Source organism: Tiliqua scincoides, chromosome 4 (assembly GCF_035046505.1).
Source record: "Tiliqua scincoides isolate rTilSci1 chromosome 4, rTilSci1.hap2, whole genome shotgun sequence".
NCBI classification, from domain to species: domain Eukaryota; kingdom Metazoa; phylum Chordata; class Lepidosauria; order Squamata; family Scincidae; genus Tiliqua; species Tiliqua scincoides.
The window spans coordinates 176592417-176618355 of NC_089824.1; the positions used below are offsets into that span (position 1 = coordinate 176592417).

A 25939-nucleotide genomic window follows, 5' to 3' on the forward strand; every position below is an offset into this window, starting at 1 on the left:
CTGAACCTGGAGCCCAGCCTTGAACATGAGGCCTGGTCAAAGATAAATGGCCAAGCCTCATGGCCATTTGTCACACCTCAGGCAGAGGAGGAAGCTGTTACTCAACCTTGTTTCACCACCTCCTAATCCATAAATCCTTGCATTGATAAAAGATAAAGGATGGATGGGAATGAAGTAGGAGGGGGATGGCGTGGATGGGGTAGGTGACTGGAAAAGGAGAAAGGGAAGTAGAAGGAAGAAAGTAGAGAGACAGAGATCAAAGAAGGGGTAAAAGCAGGAAGGGAGGGAAGTGAAGGGGTGCATTAACTGCATTTCCCTATCTTAGAGCCCAGTTCTATCCTCCTTCCCCCCCCCCACTGGTGCAGCCAGGCTGAAAAGGAGTACACTGTATCCAGCAGGAAGTGGGTGGTTCAGGATTTAAATTACCTTTCCCCTCTTTAAGCCTCCTAGTCTGCAGTGGGTCTCCTTGTGTCTGCCCCAGCTCTATAGCTGAAGCAAATCTGAGGAGAGAAAGGAGCAGGGAGGCTGTAAAAAGGATAGGATCTGGCATGCGTCATTGTTTATCTCTTGACACAAAAGTACACTTTTCAAAGTATTTGACAAGGAGTGGGCAGTGAGGTTGTTTACTGTGCAAAATGGCCACTAGCACCTGTGTAGTGATCAAGGGTCAGAGAGGAATTCTCACCCTTACTATCTTATGCTGGGAGACAGCTGAGACAGGGGCTTCTCTAGCCAGCACCTTGCAAGCTCGTAGTTTTTGAGTGAGAGGCACCTGATGCCGGTCCAGGCTGCATATGTCAGCAGGGACAACTTTTCAGGCACAAACTGTATGCTTGTGTGGTGCTCCCACAGTAGCACTGAGAGAGATTCCAACTCACTTCCTGAACCTTGCCCTCAGATCACATGCAGCATGCTTTGTTATGCATGTGTTTGGTATTCGTTTTGTTGTAACTAGTGATATAAGACCAAGTTACAAGCCTTTCACCCAGCTGAGAGCCTGTTTGTCATTCAAAAGCCCTTATTCTGGGTTACCAGAGAAGGAGCGGAGAACAAGCGGGGAACATCTTGACCCACATTCCTGCTTAGCTTGCCTCCACCCTCTCTCCCTCTCACAAATATCCTTATCATTCACAGCAACTCTCTGGATAGTATTTGGCTGAGTAAGGCTTTAAGAGACTTGGAGCTTAATTGCTCTTTAGGTAAAGAATTAGGCAGGTTTGTTTATTTGTCAGACACAAAGGAAAAGGTTTATTAGCAATAAAAATGGGGCAAAGGGATAAAAGGCAGCCGAATTCAATGCTTGAGTTCATGCACAGAGTTCAAAAGGAATTTGGAAAAGGTTCTAACTGCAAATGCTCATGAGGAAAAGAAATCCAATCTGGTCAGCACCCTTGCTTCCTTGACCAGGGTGGAAATTGGCAGCTTAGGAACTAACCCTGTCCTGGCTGAACAGCACTGGCATTCCTTATCACTTAAGAACATAAGAACAGCCCCACTGGATCAGGCCATAGGCCCATCTAGTCCAACTTCCTGTATCTCACAGCAGCCCACCAAATGCCCCAAGGAGCACACCAGATAACAAGAGACCTGCATCCTGGTGCCCTCCCTCGCATCTGGCATTCTGACATAATATCACTTGACTGATATCTTGCAACTTAACTCAGTCAATCAACTCTCTTTTATTCAGTTATGGGGAGACTACCTCCTTAGCTCTGATAGGATGTTTTGAACCAAGCCAAGAAGACTAACTGGGCCAATGACAAACTGTGAGCTAAACCCAGCTGAGATTCAGGGAAGTTTCAGTCAAGGCTACTGTTTCTCAGTGACACCAAACAATGCTGGGACTCTAATGTACATTTGGGGAGATGCTACTTGTGACACATTATCCACAACTCCAAAAGAATGGAAGAAGTGACAGCTGATTCCTAGGTCAACCTCAGTGTATACAATGAGCTGTGATTTAGGGGGAAATGTGCAGGGCTGGGTTCTTCAGGAGACAGGCACTTAGTCATGACAGCTTGTGTGGTGTTGGCTACAGTACCACCTACTTCATGCATCTGAAGGGATTTTCCCTCCCTCCTTGATCACCATGCCGTTGCTGAGAGTAGTTTCACCTACCAAAACATCTCTCTAGCTGCTCCTGCTTCTGAGATCAGTGCAGGAAAAGGGGGCAGCACTGGTGAATATCAAAAGGGCTGCAAAGATTGTCATTATTCAACATCTAATTCTAGGCCTTTTAGATAATTACTGATAAATGCCTTGAGGGACCATGAAATTTGACACGTGGCCTGTTATTTCTGGTTGCACAATCATTTTCTTTCATTAGACTTTTGACTTTGTCTAAGTTGTAATCCCTGTGATATTATCCCAGTGGTTTATAATTTTGCAACTCTTTGCAGACCCAACGAGGATCATAGAAGGGCCTAAGGATGCTGTGCCAAAGAAAGGTTCTACAGTTCATTTAGCATGCCGGATAAGATATGATCGCTCATTGAAACTTACTGTCACCTGGCTCAAGGATGACACACCTCTGTACATAGGAAACAGGTTTGTGGCATCTTCTGTTTCTCAAGGCTGCAGCTGTCTTACATCTCTGTAGGAGATAATGTGTCTGTAAATTATCTTGCCATTTTGCTTAACTATGCTTCTTCCTGTTACCCAGTTAAAGGGCCTAAAAAATGACATTGGGCAAAGGCATCCCCTTCTCCATTCTGAATCACAGTACCTTCCTGTAGTTAATTTCTTGTAGTGGAAATCAATTTGATATGGACCATTGTCATACTGTTCCCAGAATCCTAAAATAAGAATCCACTGCATTTCAACTTTCTCTGGTACAACACAAGTAGTAGATCACTTAAAAGATAACAGCTGACACATTTATTATCGCTCAAACTTAAAAGTGATTTTTAGTCAGAATTTGTCTTCAGGATTTCTAATTTCTACTTTTAAGTACAAGTTGTTTGCTTTTTTTAATCTACTTTTTAATAATTTAGGGCACAATCCTAACCAGGTCTACTCAGAAGTAAGTCCTATTTTGTTCAATGGGGCTTACTCTCAGGAAAGTGTGGTTAGGATTGCAGCCTTAGAAAACTAGCAAGTAACTGCCCAGTCCTAACACCCGCTGTTGGCACTAATGCAATTGCCTTGCATTACAAGACACAGTGAGCGCACAGTGCATCCAGTAGTGGGGGAGAGGCAATCTGACTGCCAGCAGGGGGCGGGGGTAAGTAAAAGCATTACTTACCCCTGACAGGCTGCCCAATTACTTATGGATCTTCTCAGTTGTATGCCGGCCTAGAGCACACCTCCACCACCAACATACCGGCTCCGATGGAGGCCTCTGGAGTCGCTGCCGCACATGCCATTCTTTTGCCCAATTTGCGGCAGTGGCCTGGAAGCATGTGATAGCAGCCCCACTTTCACACCACCGTAAAGGGCCTTGAGCTGCTGGAACCGGTGTTCCACCAGTGCAAGACCCCATTAGGATTGGGGCCTCCTTGTTTCATGCACTTAAATGGGAAACTAGATCTTTTTTTGCCCACTTCGTTGAACTACTTTGTAGATTTGCTGTCAGTTTCAGTAAATACAGCCATTTCAAGAGTTAAGAGTTGCCCACTTTGCTAGTGAAAGCAGCTGCTCTCTTTTCCCAGTCTCAGTTTCCCCTTGTCAAAATTGAAATGGACTTTTCAATTGAAGCCAAAACTTTGTTCCTGAGTCATAAACAGAGAGTGGTTTGATTTAGCTTGTCTGATCCCATTTCAAATACAGTTTTTATAGGTTTCTTTCTTCAATGTTCCAGGGACTGCAAAACTGTTCATGTGTGTGCACACACCTGTGTATTAGTGAAACATCATGTTATCTAAAATACATTCCAAAGACTGCAAGGAGCTTGACAAATTTAGACCTTAGAAGTCCGAACACATGACAAGTTGAGGCTGGTAGGGGCTAATTAGACTAGTCAAGATGGAGTAAAGAGGTTACAGAGTAGAATGGGACCAAAGTATATGTATTAATTATACGTATTACAAAATGCTTTTAATACTTTGGAGAAGGCATGACAGCTGGAGTTGCCCTTTAAGTTAGATAAGCCTTGCAAAGTTTGTTTCCATGTCATTTTATTCCCACTCTTTTTCCTCTGAAAGAATGAAGAAAGACGATAGTGATGGCTTGACAATATATGGAGTGGCTGAAAAAGATCAAGGATATTACACCTGTGTAGCCAGCACTGAACTAGACTCAGACTCTGCAAGAGCCCACCTCACTGTTCTAGGTAACTCGTCTTCCTTTCAAATGTACTCAGTTTATGAGGTAAAGTCCAAGAGGAAAACTGGTTAGCTTGTTTTAAAAAGTGTTTTGACCTGTTCTCTTATGTTGTTTGCCATGGGCATTAAACAATTAACTATCTAACTATTTGAAATTTGGTAATAATTTATAACCACTTGGCTTCCTATAGAAAGTCAGCAGAGCCAGAGGGGGCGGAGCTGGAACTGTCAGGGCTATTTTGAGGAGCAAAAGCAATGCGGAGATGTCACCTCTGGGTTGCTTTTGCCCCTGGACAGGCTCCAGGAGCAAGGGGGAGAGGCAACATGCACAGCGAGTTTTGGAGCTATGCAGCACTTACAGCTCTGCCCTCCCCTTCTGGCTCAGCTGCTGAGTCAGTGACCTCTCTCTGAGCACTGACATTTAATATGAAATGCTAACCATGGTGCTCCATTGACCATACCTACCAGTTGAAAATACCCCAGGTGGAAGCAACTTTCACCTGGAAAGGAGGACATAATGATTTTAAAGTAAGAGTTTTATTATTCTGCCTCCACTCAGGGAGTTCTAGCAGAATGTTGACCTGGTGGCGTTCCCCATGGGTTAATGTTTGTGGCTTAACTAAGAGGTAGAAGCAAATGATTGGTTCATTGCCACAAACTCAGGCAAGGTTAGGACTTTAAGGAAAAGAATCAATGAAAATAAAGCTGTGTTTTGTCTGAATATTAACTCCTGGAAAGCTAACCAGACTTTGGACAACCAGACTTCCTCTTCTGGGTGCCAGTCTTATCAGAGACTCCCTAAAGTTAAATATATCCTTGGCTAAGTTGAGCCCACCATCGAACAAGGAATGAAACGGCCTTCTGCTGAGCCAAACCAATGAGTCAGCTCGATATTGCCTCTACACTGCCTGGAAGCAGCGCTCTGGGGTTTCAGGCAGGTATCAAGCCCAGATTGGCAACAATAGAAGTGGAATATTTTTAGGAGCATACCAGGCATTTTCCCAGAAAATGATTTAAAGGCTGTTATTCTGGTACTGGTGGAAGAATTGTGCTTAATGATTAAACTAACCCCCCTAAATGCCTAATATCTTACCTTGCAGCTCCTTCTTCTGTTAACCGTATGGCTCTCCCCAAAGGTAATCATAACTACTAATCCTTGTTTTCTGTGTTGATTTTATTATTTTGTCCCCTTCTGCTTGACCACTGCAATATTTTGGTATGAGAGTGCTATTGAAAAGCATGGTAACATGTGGCTGTCCTAAAACGGATAGCCCTAGGCCTTAGGTCCTTGATGGAGGTGGAGTCTTGATTTCTATTGCACATATTGTATCATGCTGCATCTAGTGCAGGGGTGTCCAAAGTTTTTGGCAGGAGGGCCACATTATCTCTCTGACACTGTGTCGGGGCCAGGGGAAAAAAGAATTAATTTACATTTGAAATTTGAAATTTGAATAAATTTACATAAGTTTACATAAATGAATATATTAAAGATGAACTTATATGAATGAATGACGGTCTTGCAATAGCTCAAGACCTAGAACAGGTCTTGCACAAAGCAAGGCTGGCCTTTCCCTTGCTGCCGCTACTGCATCACAGATGTGAAACAGCAAGCAGTGGAGGAAGCCCTCATCCCACAGCTCACGCGAGGGGTCAGACAGTTGCCTTCATGCTGAGAGCAGTTGCATCAGGCCAGTGTGGGCTCCAACAAATCTCTGGAGGGCCAGAGGCTCATGGGAGACTGGGGGCTCTCTGAGGGCCGCATTGAGAGGCCATGAGGGCCACATGTGGCCCCAGGACCGGGGTTTGGTCACCCCAGATCTAGTGTAAGAATAATGGTCCGTTCCCCCCAAATTTGGTGTTAAAATGGTAGGTTCCTCACTCACTTGTTTTCATAGTGTTGCCTTTACTTTACTCTCACACTTTTAGCACCGGGACCCACTTTTTAGAATGAGAATCTGTCGGGACCCACCGGAAGTGATGTCATGACCAGAAGTGACATCATCAGGCAGGGAAATTTTTAACAATCCTAGGCTGTAATCTTACCCACACTTACCCAGGAGTAAAAAGCATAAACATAGTAGCCTATTCAAAGTACAGATCTATCACATTTCCCCAGATGCAGTCACATACCATGGTAGCATCAAGTCTAATGTACTAAAAATAAAATATTGAAATGAATGGGGACCTACCTGAAATTGGCTCACGACCCACCTAGTGGGTCCTGACCCACAGTTTGAGAAATACTGCTTTACTGCATTTATGTTTCTTTGTGGGAAAATTGAGAAGACTGATCAGTTACGAAAATGTTTGTTTTCTTGGAAAGAAAATCTGTAGAGGTATCAAAACATCCTCTGTTGCTAAATTTGATGCCAACCATATGCTGAAATTCTTGGCATCTCTTACACTGAAGAATTTAGTCAAGTCTTAAAAGTTAGTTTGCCTAACATAGGATTGACAGCATTCAGGAAACTATCTGTCCCAGGTGTGGAAAATTTCAATGAATGAATTGAGCAATCCATTGTGGCAGCATTAAATCTGGGATTGCTTGAACCAGTTCAGATGATAAGTCTGTCCACCCCTACCACCACATGATAAGAACATAAGAAGAGCCCTGCTGGATGATCAGAACATAAGAAGGGCCAGGATAGAGTTGTTAAAAAGTTGTTAAAAGCAAAGTTGTTAAAAAGCAACCAACATCTGCAATGCCTCAGCTATTGCCACCTTGGTAAGCCCTCACCCTGCTTTTTTTTTTTTTTTTTCAAAAACTCACCCTCCCTCATCCCAAAACTGTTCCCCAGTTATCTCCAATTCCATTTCAGCCCATACTTTGATTTTAGCCAAGGACAACGAAAGTGAATTTCCAACCAAAATATTTTAATCAATAAATTTTGATGAAATCCCAAAAGAGTTAAACATTTAATGGCTGCTGGAGACACCCACATCTTATTGTGTATCCTCTTACTGGCAGCACGTCCAGAACGTCCTCGTGACCTGGAGCTAACAGACCTCGCTGAAAGGAGTGTGCGTCTGACATGGATTCCTGGTGACGATAACAATAGCCCTATCACAGGTCAGTGCATGTTCCTCTTAGAAATCCCAGACTGATACAATTAATATTTGTTTTTTGTCTTGTTGATAATATGTAGCAAATTGCAGAACCTCCCAACTCTTTTCTTCTAGATTACATTGTGGAATTTGAAGAGGACAGATTTCAACCTGGAGTTTGGTACAACCATTCCCGTTACCCAGGAAGTGTGAATTCAGCTGTTCTTCGCCTTGCACCCTATGTCAACTATCAGTTCCGAGTAATAGCTGTGAATGAAGTAGGGAGCAGTTATCCCAGCCAGCCTTCTGATCGATATCAGACAAATGGGGCACGTAAGTACTATCTGATATACAGGATGTACATATCTGAAATGGAAAAAGTTCCTTCCCACCCCATCACAGTATGCAGTGATGGAGCACACATGAACAGATGTATAAAAAAAACTGCTAACTGAAGATTGTTTCAGGCACACTATAATTCAGCTAACCCATGTTTAATGCAGTGTACATTTATCAAGTAGTAACAGCCAATTTCAATTCCCTGCAAGTATTCCTCTGAAATTTGTGTTTGCACATACGTGTTTATCATGTTTGTTCACTATGTTTTCACATGTACCCATAAAATGCTTTTATAGTCCATCTTAAAAATGCAATGTGTGAAGTGGCCCTGAGAATTTTTTCAGCAATATATCAAGTGGTCTTGAGTTGCAAAAGCTATATCATAAGAGCTGCTGGTTCCATTATAATGTCTAGAACAGTGGTCTCCAAATTGTGGCCCGCTGCTCACTGGAACTTTTGCTCCAGGCATGGTGGTGGCAAGGTCTTACTCCTCTGATCTCAGAAGCTAAGCAGGGTCAGGCCTGGTTAGTACTTGGATGGGAGACCAGCTGGGAATACCGGGTGCTGTAGGCTTATACCATAGTCTTTCGAGACTGAAGGTTGCCAACCATTCTTCTTATTGTTCTGCCACCGGAGCCACTTCCGTTGCCTTTCACCCCAGAAAGCTCTGCACCCTTATTTCCTGGGGGAAAAAGCTTCTCTGCATGAGGCTCTGTGAAGGTTGGATGTGATGGTGGTTGTGGCGCAGAACAATAAGGCCTTATCACCTCTGCACCATGCCTGGAGTGAAAATCCCGGCACACCAATATGGCCGCAGTTTGGAAGTCAATGGTCTAGAACAGAGGTGGGCAAACATTTTGGAAGGAGGGCCAAATCATCTCTCTGACACTGTTTTGGGGGCCAGGGAAAAAAAGAATTAATTTATATTTCAAATTTGAATAAATGTACATAAATGAATTTATTAGAGACATATGAATGAATGACTTTTACTGAGCTTATTTGTAATACACATGAGAACCATAATGTAGAACCACATGAGAACTATGAACTGTTTGCCACATATGTCTTGCACAGTAAAAACATACAGACCAAGCCAGGTAAGTTGTTCAGAGGCAGTGGAGGGAGGGGTGTTAAAATAATACCCAGAGAAAAGTAGAAAACACATGAAGAAGACTATAAAAGGCTCTAACTTGACACGCAATTTGTGTCTGGCGGTCATGACCGGCGGTCCGGGATAGCATGAGCTCCAATAGTCTCTGATGGGCCAGAGGCCCATTGGAGACTGGGGGCTCCCTGCAGGTCAGATTGGGGATCCCCGAGGGCCGGAAATGGCCTGTTGGGTCGGGTTTTGCCCACCTCTGGTCTAGAAGATGAAACTCTGCTTGAATTCCACCCAAAGTGAACATATAAACCTGACTCATATGAAGTCTAGCCACTTGCCCCTGTACTCCGTGGTCTTCCCCAAATAGCAGCAGCTCTCCCAGGTCTCAGGCAGGGGCATTTTAAGGCTTCCTGACACCCAGGACAGCATGGCAAATCTTGCTCCCTTACCTGGTGATATGCCAGCCTATGATTCTCCCTCTTTCTGGATTGGAAAACAAAGAAGAGGAAAGAGCAGAATAGGAAGTGTGGAGGAGATGAGAGCAGTGATCTGACACTCTAGCCCACTACTCTCGTCCATAGTTCCTCTTCCACTCTCTCTTCTGCTTCCACCCTCTTTCTTTTCCATTCCAGGGAGAGAAGGAGCAGTAAAGAAAAGTGGGTGGATAGGTGTGGACATCCCCTGCCAATCTGCTGCTTGAAGTGACTACATCAGTTGGGCTCATGGATGGGATGGCCCTGATCTCAGTCTCCATGCTATCTTTTTTAATTAGAGATTTCAAGGAGTGAGCTGAGATCTTCTGCTCACAACACATTTGCCCTCTCACTTTCTGAGATAAGTCCTTTCTGAGATAAGTTAATATTTCCATAGCTTGTTGGCTTGCCTGTATTGCTGAGGAATATCCAGAAGAGCAATTTGTGAAAGTAAGAACATTTGATGTTGATAATGAGCCTGCAACAATATTTCCAAAGTTTGAACTTCTGCAGTAACTTTATTTAGCATAGGTTCAGATGACAGCAGTGGTTATTATGCCTCCTTGTTCTTAACTATTAGCAAAATACAGTACCTGTTGTCATGATGTGATGGCAACATTTGGAGAGAGCAGAGTGTAATAAACCTCTGAGCTCTGGGCACAGATCTTTGTTGCCCCTGGCCAGGGTCCTTGCAGTGAAGCTTAACTACCAAGTGTTAAGTAGGAATAGGGATGGTGTGGACACTCCCAGCACTCATTATGCCAAAGAAAATTAGCACTTGACTTTTTCTCATTTAAGTGGATGACAAAATACATTATGTGAGATAGAAAGGAAAGTTGTAACTGGGTTTACTTTAGGAATGGAGGCAGACTGTCAGGGGCGAACTTACCCAGCCCCGAACCTGAGACAAAGATCTGCAATGCCGCGTCCCTGTGCGATGCTGCCCCCCCCCCCGCACTGGAGCAAAACAGAACTTCATGTGACTCCAGGACCAACCAGGGAAGCTTTCTGAGACTTCCCCGTGGTCTTAGGCTAGACTTTCGGATAACCAGAAGTATAGTTTCCGACTGCAACGGAGCCTCAATGAGGCTTGCCACTCAGTCTTAGCATCATGCAGGCTCAACACCCTGGGCATTTGCCCCTTTCATAAAGTGCTTGGTCTGCTACTGCAGACTGTGTCCCTTGCCCTTGATAACCACAGGGTGCTTGTTTTTTTCCAGAGAAAGCAAGTTTTGTCTTAGTACCAACTGCCAAGCAGAGTCCAATTGTTAGCTTTGCGTCATTGAACTTGGCAAGGAGCCACTGAGAATCAAGTCTTCTTGATTCTGCGTAGCCCCACTTTATCATGCCAAAAACATGGAGTCGTGCCAAAAACATGTACCTGGCATGTGGCAAAACTCAGAAATTGATTTCTGTATGAATTGTTGATATTGTTTAAAGCTTGTAGGAAGGGAGAGTAAAATTTATTGCTGTAAAGAACTACTACTTAAGGATTTTAACGACATGTGGACTTTCAAATAGGGCTTTAAATGCAGAGGGAGAAGTAAAGACATAACAGAGATGGTTTCTGAAGTAGGTTGGGGTGCTGAGCCTTGGAAACAGTGATACCATTTCAGGTGGCATTTAACCATCATGTGAGTTTGGTTAGTGATTTGGAACTGCAGGCTGAAGATAGGGTGTGTTTGGAAGAGTATTTATAAAACTCCCTTTCTCAAATTAATAACATACTCAGATGCCATTTCCTATTTTAGTGGGTAAGTTGACATGTCTCTGCTGCAGGAAAATGGTTTTCTGCATCTCAAATAGGTTGAACAGTTTCTTTAAACAGAAAACTGAGCTCTTAGTTGTACATATTAAACATTATTTCCTATTTACCCAAAGATTATAAATTGCATCTACAAACATTTTAATTTGTCGGACTTAGGGCGCAATCCAAAAGTGCCCTAGGGCCGATGCAAGTCCCTTGGGCCGGCCCAGGAGGGTCACAAACGTGCCGTAAGGTATGTTTGCACTTCCTCCAGAGGAAGCCGGGCCAGTGCTTCAAGAAGCACCAGCCTGCGGAGACTGACAGAAGCCTCTGCACCGGCTTCCTCCACTACTCTTGTGTCGGCTTGCGTGGGGGGAGGGCAGGCGATGTGTGGCCCTGGGAGCAGGCAGGGAGTGGGAGGTAGAGCTGGGATCTGGCAGTTATGCTGGATTCCAACCCCTGTTCCTGCAGAGAACGGAGCGACTCCAATTCACTCTGCACTCCTCAGACTTGTGCCATCTCAAGAGGTGGCACAAGTTAGAGGATACCCATAGGGGCCAGCAGCCCTTACCCAGGGGTAAGGGGAAAAGTTTCTCCTTGCCTCTGGCTGAGCCACTTATGGCCACTGTCCTGCACTGGATACAGCGCAAGCCTCCTGGCTTGGCTGTTCCAGCACAGGATAGGATTGCGCCCTTACATACATACTACCTTGCATGGTGCTGATTCAGGAGTATCTGGATGTGAGTACTCTTATATTAATTTAAAAGATTTGGGCTACAATCCTATTCATACTTTCCTGGGAGTAAGCTCAATTGACTATAATGGAACTTACTTCTGTAGAGAGGCATAGGCTTGGTCTCTTGATTTGTTAGCTATCAAAATGGTGCTATGTCATCACTCTTTTTGTGATGCCAGCATGCATAGTTTAGTTGACAGGCCTCTGGACTTTGATTAAGAATTGTTGGTTCCATCTCTCATTCAAAAATTGTGGGTCTCCTGTATGTGCCTCAGATTTCTTAGCTCTAAAAAAAGGTGTGTCCCTTTAGAAACATAGTATTTTACAAAAGACCTGGATGGTAGATTTGTTGCTGTTGTTATAGTCAACACTTTAAAATAAAGTTTGTGCTTTAATTTGTTTCAGGCCCTGAAATTAACCCGACAGGAGTTAAAGGGGCAGGAACATCAAAAAATAACATGGTTATATCCTGGACGGTAAGTCAATGTGGTAGCGAATGCTTCCTTACAACATATGATTTTCTGATATAAGTGGTATCCACTTCAAGATCTGTGCTGTAAGAAGTTACATCATGATGCATTCCATTGACATTTCTTAAAGTGGTCCTGCTGCAGAATGTGCCTCAGCCTTTCAGTAAAGACACTCTGGGTTAAAATAGCAAAATCAAATGTTGGAAGATTGACAACGCAAGATTTTCTTTAGGAAGTAGTTTACCTGAATTGAGAATTGAGCTTGCTTCTATGTGTGTAGTTCTCCTCTTCGTTCTGTCTGTTAGTCTAAAGTAGGGGTGTCAAGCTCATTTCATGTAATGGGATGAATAGGATTCATGGCACCTGCTGAGGACCAGAAGTGACATCATTAAGCAGGAAGCGACATCATTAAGCAGATGATGGAAATAAGTACTTTGTTCTCTCACATAGAACTACAGAAATAGACTACATAGACCACAGAAATAAGTACAGGTATGCACTGCTAAACAACCGTTCGCTTAATGACGGACCACATATATGATGGTGGTGGTCAAAGCACAATAAAGATGCTCTTAATGAGGCAATCGCATCTCCCATAGCCTGCAGCAGAGTGTCTGTTTTCACAACAAAGAGGCTCAATGCAAAGAATAGCTAGTGTTTGACAGGGAGTGTCTGTTTACACAACAAAGGCAATAGATTGGACTGAATGGTCATTTAATGACCTAATTGCATAACAACAGGAATCAAAGAACACACACCTGTGGCACACACCTGTACTCTGTTCATGCATTGAAACTCATTAGCTGCCAAGTGACAAAAAAGAAAATGTGCAAATCATGTTCATAATTTCAAGTTATGAGAGACTCCAATTATCATGCTGGGAGAGCCCAGTTATAAAGGGGGCCAGATGAACTGCATCCAGAAGTTACATCCAGCCTATGGGTCTTTTGTTTTACACCCCTGCTCTGAAGTGTTAAAGAATAAGGGGCAGAGATTGGGAACAGGCTTTTATAGAAAGAGCTAATATGATATTGGATTCTTATCACTGAATATATTTAGGTTACCTAGATACTGATGTCAGGGCCCAATCCTACCCAACTCTTCAGTGCTGATGCAGCCTTGCCAACAGAGTGTGTGCTGCATCCTGAGGTGGGGAGGAGGCAGTCATTATGCCTTCTCAAGGTAAGGGAATATTTTTTCTCTTTCCTCAGGGCTGCATCAGCACTGGCAATTTGGATAGGTTTAGGCCTTCAGTCTCTCCAGGTGGATAGCCATTTTAGCAGCCTCCAGCAAACCCACTTGACTTCTCAACTGTGACCAAGAGGAGGAACTCTCTGGCAAGTGAAAAATTCCTCTCCCTGCATCCCTGGTGGGAGTTGCAAAAACAAAGAAGGAAAGAAACTGTGTTGTATGCATGTGCAGGCTTTTGTCTTCTCATCAGGCACCTCATAATATAAGTGCCAAGTCACATATGGCTGTCCTATGGCACAGTTCTCTCTCTTTCCCCTGCTTATGCTGCCTCAGCCAACACTGAGACAGCAATGCAGAAAGAAAGTTGCTTCCAGGATGTGCAATGCTTAGTGGTGTTCCTCTCCCTCTCACTCTTGCCAGGCAATTGTCATCTTCCCACATCCTACTCCCATTCCTAATGTGCATATCAGAGAAAATATACAAAAGCAAACAAGTGGGTAAAATCCCTTCATCAAAAGCCAAAATTAACTGAGTAGCATGATTTTTCTCATGGATGGAATTACGTGAACTTCTCTGTGTTGCTATATAAGAATTGGTGTCTGTGCAGCCCGGCAGGGAGGTGTTTGGGAGACAGTTTGGTGAGTACATGTGTGTGGTTTTGGAGTGGAGAGATGTTGACGGACAAAATGATGCTTGACTTGTAAGCCAAAAGGATATGTGTGGATACTTGCTGTGAGTCTATTGTAGCAAAAGAAAATCTTCCTGTTTCCCCTTAGAGATTATCAAACATGTTTTAGCAGAAACCAGGCCACCAGACAAAGCAACAGATAATTTTTGGTACATCCATAATTTTTATCTCTGTCTCTGCTAAGAAAAGAGAACACTTTACAGCCCAATCCTTACTAACTTTCCAGTGCTGATGCAGCCATGCCACTTGGGTGCACATTGCATCCTGTGGTGGTGAGGCAGTCATGGAGGCCCTCTTAAGGTTTGTTCCCTTACATTGGGGCTGCATTGTAGCTGCATCAGGGCTGAAAAGTTGGTTAGGATCAGGCTGTTAGGCATCTTAAAGTAAACTTTGTCCATGAAATTCTGTGCCACAAATACAGTTTTGTGGTCTTGGTTGTTTGTAAACCTGTCTGTGTTCCTGAATCTGCAGGGGTCCTAGATGTGCAGGACATTGAGGACAATGCAGGACACTGAGGAGTATTTGCTGTTGTTGTAAGCCTGCAAAGGTAACTATGTTCCTTTTTTAATTCTTCCAGCCATTAAATGCAACCCAAGTTTACGGCCCCCGCCTCAGATACATTGTGAAATGGAGGAGAAAAGACACACGGGAAAGCTGGAGCAACACAACTGTAGAGGGCAATGTCAACAAGTACGTTGTCACAGGGACGCCAATCTATACGCCCTACGAGATCAGAGTGCAGGCAGAAAACGAGTACGGGAGAGCTGTGGAGCCTGATACTGTCATTGGCTACTCTGGGGAAGATTGTGAGTATTCTTTTAGCTAGAGAGAGTTTGGGGTACGAAAGGCAGACTCCTTTCATCTATTCTCACTTGCCAACATTAAAGGGTGGTCCTCCAGCTCAAGACCTGTCATGATCACCTCATTTTCATAGGGACCCTGAGGTTTGAAACCTACCTACGAGTAAGGGAATGTTTTTTCACTTAGAGCTGCATCGCCCTTATGTTGGTGTTGGAAAGTGGGTTAGGATTGCACCCTTAGTCTCTGTTCATATTTACTTTATTTTTATCTTCTTCTGGTAGGTTTCTAATGAGTTCTCATGAATTATTTCTCTGTACGTTCAAAAAATGGTGGTGAGATAGGGTTAAATCAAATGATTGTCTGATGCTGAGTATTAGTACCTGAGCCATGCTAGTGGTGGAGAGAATGGAATCAGTAACACCACGTGGTTGCAGTTCTCATGGCAAACAAACCTACACAGGGTCTTAATGCTCAACTGATGATGCTGCAATAGTCAGACTGGAGAAAGGTGATTATTTACCCGGTGACTGAACCCAACCTGTCGTGTTGCAATCTTTAAAATTAACTGAGAATGCCTCTTTGAAAGTATCATTCATATAACCCCTTTACTGACAGGATTAGAAACATTCTTGATGGCTTCCCCTTGCACTACCAGCTTTCTGGTGGAGGATTTGTCCATAGCAGGCCTCAAAAGAAATTCACAAATGCATAGCTGTGGGGGTGGGTGAAAGCCTCCTAGATTACTTTCAGTTTTGGTATTTTGATATAGAAATGTGCTACCTATTCCCCTGTACAGTTCCCAAAAGGCACTGCAAGGTACACATATGCTAAAAATAGTTTTGCATTTCATTCTGATTTTAATCAGTATAGCTTTTGCTATAAACATGGTAGCCTGCCAAAGCCCTTGGGATGGGGTGCATAGCTAATGTAGGGTGCAATAATTATGGCAGCTAGAAGAGCTTCTCTAGGCTCTTGAACTCGTTGTGAAAAATTCTGTTTACCCATTCAGGGTGAAAAGTTTAAAAATCATCATACCTTGGATGCTCAGACCAGGCATGGCTGAACCAGACAACCTCACCCCTGTGGCTCTTGGGTTCAGAAAGCTTATAGGAAGTCAGTTCAGATACCCGTGTTAATTTAGATTACGTATGGTTTATTTAAATGTGCTTGTATAGGATGATCAAACTGTTAACATAAATCACTTGGACCATTGAAGAAATAGAAACAGGAGGTTTGAGCACAGAGAAGTGGGGGTACAGAAAGGAAGCAACAAAAAAGGAAGAGAATAAGGAGGTAGAGAAAACTGCAATGACTTCTGGGTTTCACAAAATAACTTTGGAGAGTCCTTGCAAGTAGTACCAGTTGTAGCAAAATGCACTGTTTATTTCAGGACTAAGGACAGAGGAATTCCAACCTTCATAGGGCTCCACTCTTGCTACCAATGGTTTGAACAGCTTCTCCTTCTTATTTCTGGTTAGCTGATTCCAGATATCTAATATGTACCAGTAGAGGAAAAAAAACAACCAATTATGGATATACATTTTGCGTCACTAAAAGCTAGTGCTCTGTTCATGTAATAGAAATGGGTGGGTAGCTTATTAAAAAGCTGGTGTGGGAGAGGGAGAGTGGATGAGCTGATACAATGAGTTTTATTTATTTGGTGCATGTACTTCCTGTCTACCCTGAAGATCAGGGAGCAGGGAAAGGGGACACTGTTAATGGGTAAAGCCTTCCTGAAGTCTCTGCTCAGTGAACCAATGGTGCTTGGAAAAACTGTGATCCGAATGTTGGTAGAATATTGTGTTTCTTCAGTGCAGTACAGTACAGTACAGTACAGTTGTGCACTTATATACTGCTTTTCAATGGTATATAACTGGTTCTTTTCTTCAAGGACTAGTTAGTCTGATGTCATGAATAGCTGCAGTGTTTCCTCTTTTCCCTGCCTAATAGTTTATAGAGCACCTTACGTAGGGAGAAATGAAGTGGAATGAAATGTAGCATGGCTTTTAAGGTGTAATTATCTTTAAATTGTTCTCCACAAACTACATACTTAGTATATAAAACTGTGTCCTGCCCACTGTGCTCTGCACAATGGATTTCCCCCCCCCCATATAGTTGAATCTATGGTGAAACTGGCCCTGTTGCTCACAGTGCGTACACTCCTTCCTCTGTCATCTTGGTTAAACAGGTTTTTCAAATTCATACCTGTTTTTGGTAGCATTTCAGAGACTGGTCAGTCAGGTTGACGAGAGACAATGAGTAATGGAGTAGTGAGCCAGTACAGTGTGGAGAATGATGATCAGAGACAACTCTCTTCAAAACTCTTTTTTGCCTCTCAGTTTCTAACCTAAGTCATACTGGAAAAATGTGTAAAATGAAATGGCTGAGATAATCCATAAATTTTATATTTTACATGCTGTACTGAGGCACTGTAATCCTTGTTTCTATCATCGGTCAATAAAAAACTTATTTCCCTGTGACAAACTGGGGAGGGGGAGAAGTAGCAGAAGATGTTGCAGCTCCTGTTCCTAACTATACAGTTTCTACTTTGGGTTAAAAACTGCTCTGTGAAGAAGTACATCGCATCCTGTGGAAAATGTTATTTAATTGATCGGTTCTGTGTTTGCAAAATTATTTGATCAGATATTTGTATGAGTCAATTCTGAGTGGAATTTTAAGTTCTGCTTTTCATATATGTTGTGAGGTGTTGTTAAGGGTGGAAATTGCTCCACCAGTGATTCATGTTAGCTGGGACTCTGAATTGACGTGATGTCATCACATCATCATGGCCTTCCAGGTTGCTGAGCTCCCGAACGTGTCTGCACAGAGCTTGGCTTGAGAGGCAAAGCCAGTTTGCTGTGCACTGTGCAGGGCATGGCAAAGCCACCTACCCCGGCTTGCAGAGTGCCTGTGCTGCCGCATAGCAACTCTGCTATGCACTGTCTGGCATGCTGCAAATTGGGCAAAAGGTTTTGCCTCCCAAAATGAGCTCTGCATATGCTGGATGACTTTGAATGGCAGGCCGGATCTGGCCCGTGGGCCATAGGTTGCTGACCCCTGGCTTACAGAGTGGCAAAGAAATGGTGCTATGGAGGTACTATACATGAAACTGGGGGCATAACTGGTTGCTGATGTAACATTGCTGAGTTACATGCATCTCTTTTGGTCTGTAGACTTGGCTGCCTTCGGCTGTTTGTTAGAAGAACTGCACAAATCCGTTAACAACACTGCACTATATTGAATGCTGTGACAGGGACTGGGGGAAGAGTTAAATACAAGGAGGTTACAGCAGGGTAGGATACGTCCTGCCATCATAAAAATACTTGTTTAAAATGTCCAGGTGCAATTGCGTCCTATCTTCACAAGATGGCAGCAGATGTATTTTGTGTATGTAGTACTGCTGATGCCAGGGTAGTATTTTGCTAGGAGCAGTCTCCTGTTTTATATGATTTACTTAAGTAAAACTGTAATGTCTGGGAGGGGTTTTTAATCTCTGCTTTCCTTTATTCCTGATCGCTTAGATCCCAAGGCTGCTCCCACTGATATTAGACTCAAAGTTGTAAACAGCACGGCAATCAGCCTGCAGTGGAATAGAGTGTACCCGGATACCATCCAGGGACAGCTTAAGGAATACAGAGTGAGCACAAGCAAAGCCGAATCACTTTCACTATTAATACGGCTAACCCCAGATGCTAATGATGATTGATCATATGGCCTTTATACAATGAGGATGACACGAAGGTCCCAAAAAATGGCTAATTGACTTTAAAAGCCTCCTTGTATAGACAAATAGGCATTTATACTCAGGAGGGATCCCAAATTTGTATCTTTACAGTCATTTTTGAAGTCTAGAAATCCCTTACTGATAGAGCTTCTTTTGCTCTTACTACACTTCAGTAAAAGGAGATCAGTCCTTATACTGAAACCCTGGCCTTTTATAAACTGGTGCATCTAGCATGGCATCAGGGATCTACCAGGTTGGATGTTGTTGGGTCCATGCATAATACAGGACAGATATCCTCCGGGGCTGTCTCTTGAAGCCTACATACTGGTGACAGTGGTAGTACATAACATGTCAGACAGGGCAAGTGGGTGGATGCCTGGGTTGAGGGACTGGTGTAGGACTTTGTCCCAAGATACCCAGCACTTGGTAGCAGTATTGGGGGCACAAGTTGTGACTTTCTTCAAGAAACCAGGGGAACTGTAATTGTAGTACTTATGTTGAGATGGAGGAAGCAACACATGATTATCAAATCTGCTTTAAAACAGGCCCTTTATTTAAATATAAAAGAGGGCAATCTAAACTTTATTTCAGCAGTGCTCATTCTTATATTCTGAATAAGCTCTGTTTTGAACTCCTCTCCTAAATTATGCTTGGAATGTTTATTGACTTATTGCTGATTCAAAATGTTGACTTTGCAGTCAATCTGGAATGAAAAGCATAAAATATTTTTTGTTTCAAAGACTCTTTGTTATACTTGTTCCCAAGCAAATCTCTTTTCTCACTGCTGATTTCTGTTTAGATTTCCCTCTGTAGAAAACTATATCTTTATTTCGCCACTTTCTGAAGATAAAAGCAAGTGAAACCTAAGCAAGTGAAACCAATAATCAATTTCAGGGGGAGGGGGTGTACATGACAATAGTCTGGACTCTTTGTAGTCAGTCAAATACATGTGATAGATACAGACATCACCAGCTGTGACTTTGTCTAGTCATTGCTCAGTCACTTACCAAGGGGCTGTTCTGAGTAGCCGCTGTCAGTGATACACAGTTGGCTTCTTTTCACCACTACACTACAAAGATCACAACTTCCTGTTTTCCTTTCAATGAGAAAAGTATCTGTGTCATCCTCACTGTGTGTTTGCTGTGCCTTATTAATCAACACACCAATGTTCTGTTTTGACCTAGTCTAAACGTAGTGCTAACTGAAGACTAAAGGTAGTCTCCTCTTCTCCCCCAAAAGGTGTTTCATTGCCAGGATCATATTCTCTCTTGTTTTTGTCATCAAAATATTATCAAAATTCTGGTACTTCTCAAATCAAACCAGCAGCAAAATATTTTCTTTCAGAATTCCTTCATGCTCTAGCCAAGGTATTCTGTTGCCATTCTCGTATTTCTCAGGCCAGATAATTTTCTTCGTAAGATCTATTTTACTTTTTGCTTCTGGTTTTTCTGCTTTTGTACAACAGTCTAGTTGTATTTCAAGAATTGAGGATCTGTTAAATTTAAATTCTCATTGTTAAACTGTACTAAATCATTGAGGGATGGGTAGAGGGTGTATAGTATGAAGACTGAAAGCCTGGTCTCTTGGAGGTGCTCTCTGTTGGTCCTGGAGTCTGACTCTCCTGTTTTGATTTTGATGAAGTTGCTGATTATCCAGATGCCTCATTTTCCCATCTGTAATATGGACAGTAACAATATTGACCTCCTCCTCCTCCTCTTCATTTTGTGGAATGGTTGATGAGCTTGAACTAACTCTTGTATGAAAGAGACAAATATGTTGTGATTTTTTTTTACTTGAAATCCAATAACATCCAAACAGGAAAAGCTTCACCTGCCTTAAATGTTTCTTGAAGGCCTATTACTGGAGAGAGAGTAGTTTGTTGAAGAACCTAAGGGTCTCCAAGAAAAGGCAGTCTGTGGGTTTTACTGGAGACCGACCATGGGGCATAGTGTCCCGGCTGTTTCCTTACAGCAACTACAAACTTGAGATGGTTGTAGTCAATGGGAGAGGAGATGGACCCCGGAGTGAAATGCTGGAATTCACAACACCAGAAGGAGGTAGGTTCCTCCATATTACTTGGCAGACTTTGCAGAATTCTTTCCTTTTTGTATGTGAATCAAGAGCATTGGTTGGAACTCCTTGAATTTGGTGCAGCAAGTTACCCTTCATGATCAAGACCCATCTGAAGTCCCCAGCAGTTGTTCAGATATACTGTGTTCCTATTGGGTTCGAAACAACTATGCTGGCTTGTGCCACCACTGTAGTGTGTTCTTTTGCATTGGGAAATAGCATCTTGGCCAGTCTAGCAGAGCACTAAAGACTCAAATGGGCAATGTACCATGTGAGACTTCACAGATCACAACTCCACAATGGAGTCTTGGGCTTCTTGTTGCTTTTAGATTCACAATAACTAAAAGGATTTAGCACAGAAATAACTAAAAAGGTGCAGAGAATTACTCTGACCTCATATTGGATTCCTAGTTCTGTTGTTGATCTACAAATTGTCAGACAAGTTCTATGGCCTTCTTTTGTACAATTGGAATATGTTGGGTGCCCAGGTGTTTACTTCTCCAATCCCTTCCACTTTGGCCTGATTCTTAACTGTTCAAGAACAAACTCTGGATGGCATTGCTGAATTTGCGAATACTGCTTTCATAGCTGGCTCAATTGCTTTTCATCCATTCTCGTAAATGGCAATGAATGCTTTGTTGATGTTTACAGTTGCCATGTTGTATTGTTTTAAATGTCCAGGCTCAGGCTGATAAGTGCCAGAGCTTGTAACCATTACAGAGATTCTTAAAATGACAGAGTTGCACACTGAACACAGTTATCTTTATATTAGAACATTATTGTCAATAAGTTCTTCTGGATTTGCTCCAGCAACTGCTGTTTTCAGTAACTAGACTGAATCAAGTCTGACTTTTGCACACCAGTGAAACAGATCCCATAATTCACATGCATTGCTGTTGTTAGATAGAAATTGGAATCTGGTCTTTTATTTGTTTTCTCTTATTCCCTACTGTACTACCACCATGTACTGTGCATACATATGTGCACTATAAGCTCTGGCAGCTTCAGCAGAAAGTTGTGACCAGCTCTGTTTTGGCAAGGATACTTAGTTTATTTAGTTCACGATCCTAACCAGGTCTACTCAGAAGTAAGTCCTATTTTGTTCAATGGGGAAAGTGTGTTAATCTCGGAAAGTGTGGTTAGGATTGCAACCTTACTTAATTATGGCAAGTGTTACCTGCAACATGTATGGTGCAGTTTTTTGGATCTCAAGGCAATGATAAAATTGAACTAGTTCAATTCCAAGATATGTCTCTGAACTCTGAGGCAAACAGGCATATCACAGGATAAGTATGGTTTCTCCAAGCACAGCTTGCAAGTGCAGCCAAATCAACATGTGGATGTTTTCAGAGTAACTAAATTTAAACAAGGCACAAAGAGAGCTGTTTTTATATCTACTTGCTCACTGTGAAGGATTCTGTAGTAGCACTCTGTGGTCTGTGCTTGTGCCAAAGCACTTGTTCACCACAAGCACATATGAATCAGGGTTGTGAATCCTGTAGGGGTAAAAAGCAGCTTGTGTCTCATGTAAAAGCCTATAAATTAGGAATAAGAAGTATTAATGGCCAACTCCCACCATGCTGCAAGCAGGTTAAGGAATTAAGCATGCAAGTTAATTTGTGCATAAATTCCCTGCATGACATACACCTGGCCAGATTAGTGAGGATCCATTTATGGTGTGCATTCATACTAGTACAATGTGTATCCCTAAGTCATAGGTGCCTGAGATGCTGTGAGGGTTAAAAGCAAAAAGGAGTTTGTATCCAAAGTTTATAAGGACTTCCTTTCTTATGGGAAAGAGACAGGCAGCATTTGCTTTATTACAAGTTGCACTCCCATTCAAAGTTTGGGTAGCTTGGAGGAAGGATTCCAAGAAGAAGATATATGCAATATTGGATATATATACTGCAGATGTTGCAGAAGATATATCCAATAATAATTCCTATGTCTGACTGGTTTAACCACTAGAGGGAAGCACCATACATCTTTCCTTCCCATATGTTCGGTCCAGTGAATTTATATGTGAATGGAGAACTATGGAATAATAGCATACATGTCCATTATTATATAGAGAGGCAAAATGTTTGCATTGAATGGCATGCAGAATTGTTATATGGCCCCCATCACATGTGCTCCAGGCTACCAACCTCCAGCCTTTCTGTGTACCTATTTTGACCAGTCTGCATTTTAAGTTATGTTATCTTATACGCCTTTTTCCTCTTTCCTTTTCTTTCCCGGCTCTGTCTTTTCTTTAAGTACCCAGTTTCCCAAGGTACTTCAGAATTCGCCAGCCAAACTTGGAAACCATCACTTTGGAATGGGAGCAACCTGAACATCCCAATGGCATTCTTATTGGATACACCCTTAGATCCCAAGCCTGTATGTCCCATCTGTGTGTTTGTTTACCTGTCTTTTTACTAATCAGTCATAGGAATCTCTTTTGGGGTTGAATAGTTTATTCTGTTGCAGGAGTATTTATAGTCATCACTAACGAGTACATTCCCAAATAAATATGGTACATTTGCTGACTAGAGATAGCAGTCTTAAGGAAAAACATATGTCCAAAAATGTTAGAATGGGCAATTGGAATGGATAACTTTAAAACAGTGCACCAATCTATTTTCTCATTACAGTAAAACAGATCAATCTGCCCATCCACACACCCAGTTTGTAAGAACCTGCTGACCCCAAATATCATCAGACGTATGAAGATCAGTATTGTCAAAATAATCAGCGCAAGGGCTGTCTAACATCATTTGAAATTTCCCATAGGATTAGCATGGTGCATAATCTTTGGGCTGCTTGGGAGTTAAATTTTAGCTGGGCTAGATACATTATCCACTGGGGTTCCATGCCGAAACCCTTGGTGGATAAAAAAAATTAGTGGATATCAAATCAGTGGAAAAATATCTTTAAAGACTCACTTTCAGGTTTCTTGCTCTATGCCGATTCATTCTGGGGTGACAAAGGAGGAGCAGGAAACCCAGTAGTGGGTCTTTGAAGCTATCTTTAACCCTGAGAAGCTTGCAACCTGTGCAGTTTAACAGCACACAGGTAGGAAATGGGATTTTGGTGCTTTTGTTCTTGTTACAACACATTTAAAGGGGACCCCCGATATCAGCGGTGAGCCAAATCATTGGATGCCAAATCAGTGGATAAGAGGTATGACCTATATATAGTCTTTAAAATTCTGACTGCACAATAGTCCCAACGGATTATTTATTGGTTCCTTAAAACTTAAACGCATCGCTTAAGAAAAAGCTAGCACTTCTGCTAGGTACTATTTCAGGATATGAGGTGGTGAAATGTGTAGCTTAGCATGTTTCTCACAAGACTGAAGCCTACACAGCCTGCCTCTCTCTCCAGTTAACGGATCCAAAAGTGGCAGAACAATGGTAGAGAACTTCTCTCCTAATCAGACAAAGTTTATACTCCAGAGGATGGACCCCATATCGCGCTATAGATTCAACCTGCGCGGCAGGACACAGATTGGGGAAGGTGAGCCTGCCACAGGGGAGTCGCCAATTCCGTTGAACGAAGGTAAGTAAACTCCAAAATGCTGATGCAACTTTGGGTATGGAAGATGTGGAGCTTAGAGGTGCAAGGTGCATTGAAAGTTCCCAAGAATCCAACAATAGTTAAAAAAAAAAAAAACATTGATACATGAGGTTTTGTCCTATTATGAAACCCATTTTTTTTTCCAGTGTAGCCCTCTGGATCATGGCTATTGCCTGGTCACTGCCTTATGAGAAGTACTTAGAGTTCTGCCTGATGTCTATCATAGTTTTGGATGTGCGAGTGATGCTGGAGGACAGGATGTGCCAGTCCCTTGTGATTTTGCATGAGGACTTTCTGTTTCATATGAAATATAATTGTTAGCTGTATAGTTCATAATGGATGAAATTATATTTCATGTACACTAGCCTGTTCCTGTACCATAGAACACCATTCCGTTTTCAAATGTATGAGAAAACCATTGTTTAATTTAAAAAAAACAAAACCTTAGAGTATAATTTCAAGGGTTTTCTCACTGCTCATCCTTTGTGGAACAATTTGCTATAAATGATTTCTCTTGCCATGTGATGATACAGGTTTTCCTTGTAAAATGTAGATTTCAAGAAGCTTTCTGTTTCAAAGGAATAGCTGAACAAAAGAACGATAAAGTAGCTTTTATGCAAAGCTGCTCAATTTTCTGGTATAGCCAGCTTTCCCTTAAGCTTGCATTGTCTCGGTGCAAATACTAGAAGAATGAGATTTTAGTGGCCTTTGTTATTTGTTTGAGGTCTTCAAATTATTTAACTGTATTTCCATGGCTAAACTTTAAAAAAGTAATAGAATCCGGGTATTAATATGCTCATTGTGTTTGTGTTGGTATTTTGAAGATTTTGGATATGGCCTTAATATATGTAAAATAGTAATGAATGTATTGCAGAATAATGTTTTAGAAATATCCAGTACCATTCTTGAAAATGAACAATTGCATAACTTAATAATTTCTTGTTATCTGTGTTCATTATCTTAGCTGTTGTTTTGAGCTTTACCAATGGCACAATATAGCCCTTGGTACACAGTTGCTAGTTTTAGGTGGTGATGGGAGTAGAAGTAATACTAATTGTATCTCTCTCTCTCTCTCTGTTTAGTGTATGTTTGTGATATGATAGTATTCAATATTGGCAAGTTTCAAAGGGTGCAATCCAACCCTTCACTTGGGCCAGCGCAAGTCCCTTGCGCCGACCCAGGAGGGTTGCAAATGTGCCGTAAGGCACGTTTGTGCCTCCTTGGGAGAAAGCCGGGCTGGCGCTCACACACAAGGCTCTGAGTTGGGTGTGAGGGAGGCATTCCTGGGCAGGGGGAGCAGGTGGCAGGGCTGCGATCCAGCAGTTATACCAGATCTCAACCCCCGTTCCCGGGGAGAATGGGGCTGCTTCAACCTACTCCACTCTCCTCGAAGTTGTGCCACCTGAGGAGGTGGTGCAAGTCTGAGGAGACCCATTGGGCCAAAGGCACCTTACCCAGGGATAAGGGGAAAACTTTTCCCTTGCCTCTGGCTGAGTTGTCTTGGGCCCCTACTCTGTGCTGGATACAGCGCAAGCCTCTTGGCTTGTCTTTTCCAGTACAGGATAGGATTGTGCCCAAAGTTGACAAATGTGCTAGCAACACTTGATGTTTGGCACGCCAGGTCAAAGTAAAGTACATTTACTTGAAGTTTGTTGTTTCCTTTTAAATGTACTTTGCCATTCTTTCAAAACTTTTCCCTGTGCCCTGAGGGTAGTGGCATAGCTAGAGTGGGT

General features: G+C 42.5%; 1 protein-coding gene across 1 annotated transcript in view; it reads left to right on the plus strand.

Moving 5' to 3' along the window:
- The window catches only part of NFASC (neurofascin), a 123657-nt gene that overhangs the window by 47571 nt on the left and 50147 nt on the right, over positions 1-25939 (plus strand). Inside the window, exons 14-24 of the mRNA XM_066625250.1 lie at positions 2400-2547; positions 4143-4270; positions 5363-5398; positions 7231-7332; positions 7443-7640; positions 12110-12180; positions 14631-14859; positions 18376-18491; positions 20431-20635; positions 22905-23027; positions 24015-24188. Of these exons, the coding sequence (XP_066481347.1) occupies positions 2400-2547; positions 4143-4270; positions 5363-5398; positions 7231-7332; positions 7443-7640; positions 12110-12180; positions 14631-14859; positions 18376-18491; positions 20431-20635; positions 22905-23027; positions 24015-24188 (1530 nt within the window). The remainder of the gene's footprint in view (positions 1-2399; positions 2548-4142; positions 4271-5362; positions 5399-7230; positions 7333-7442; positions 7641-12109; positions 12181-14630; positions 14860-18375; positions 18492-20430; positions 20636-22904; positions 23028-24014; positions 24189-25939) is intronic.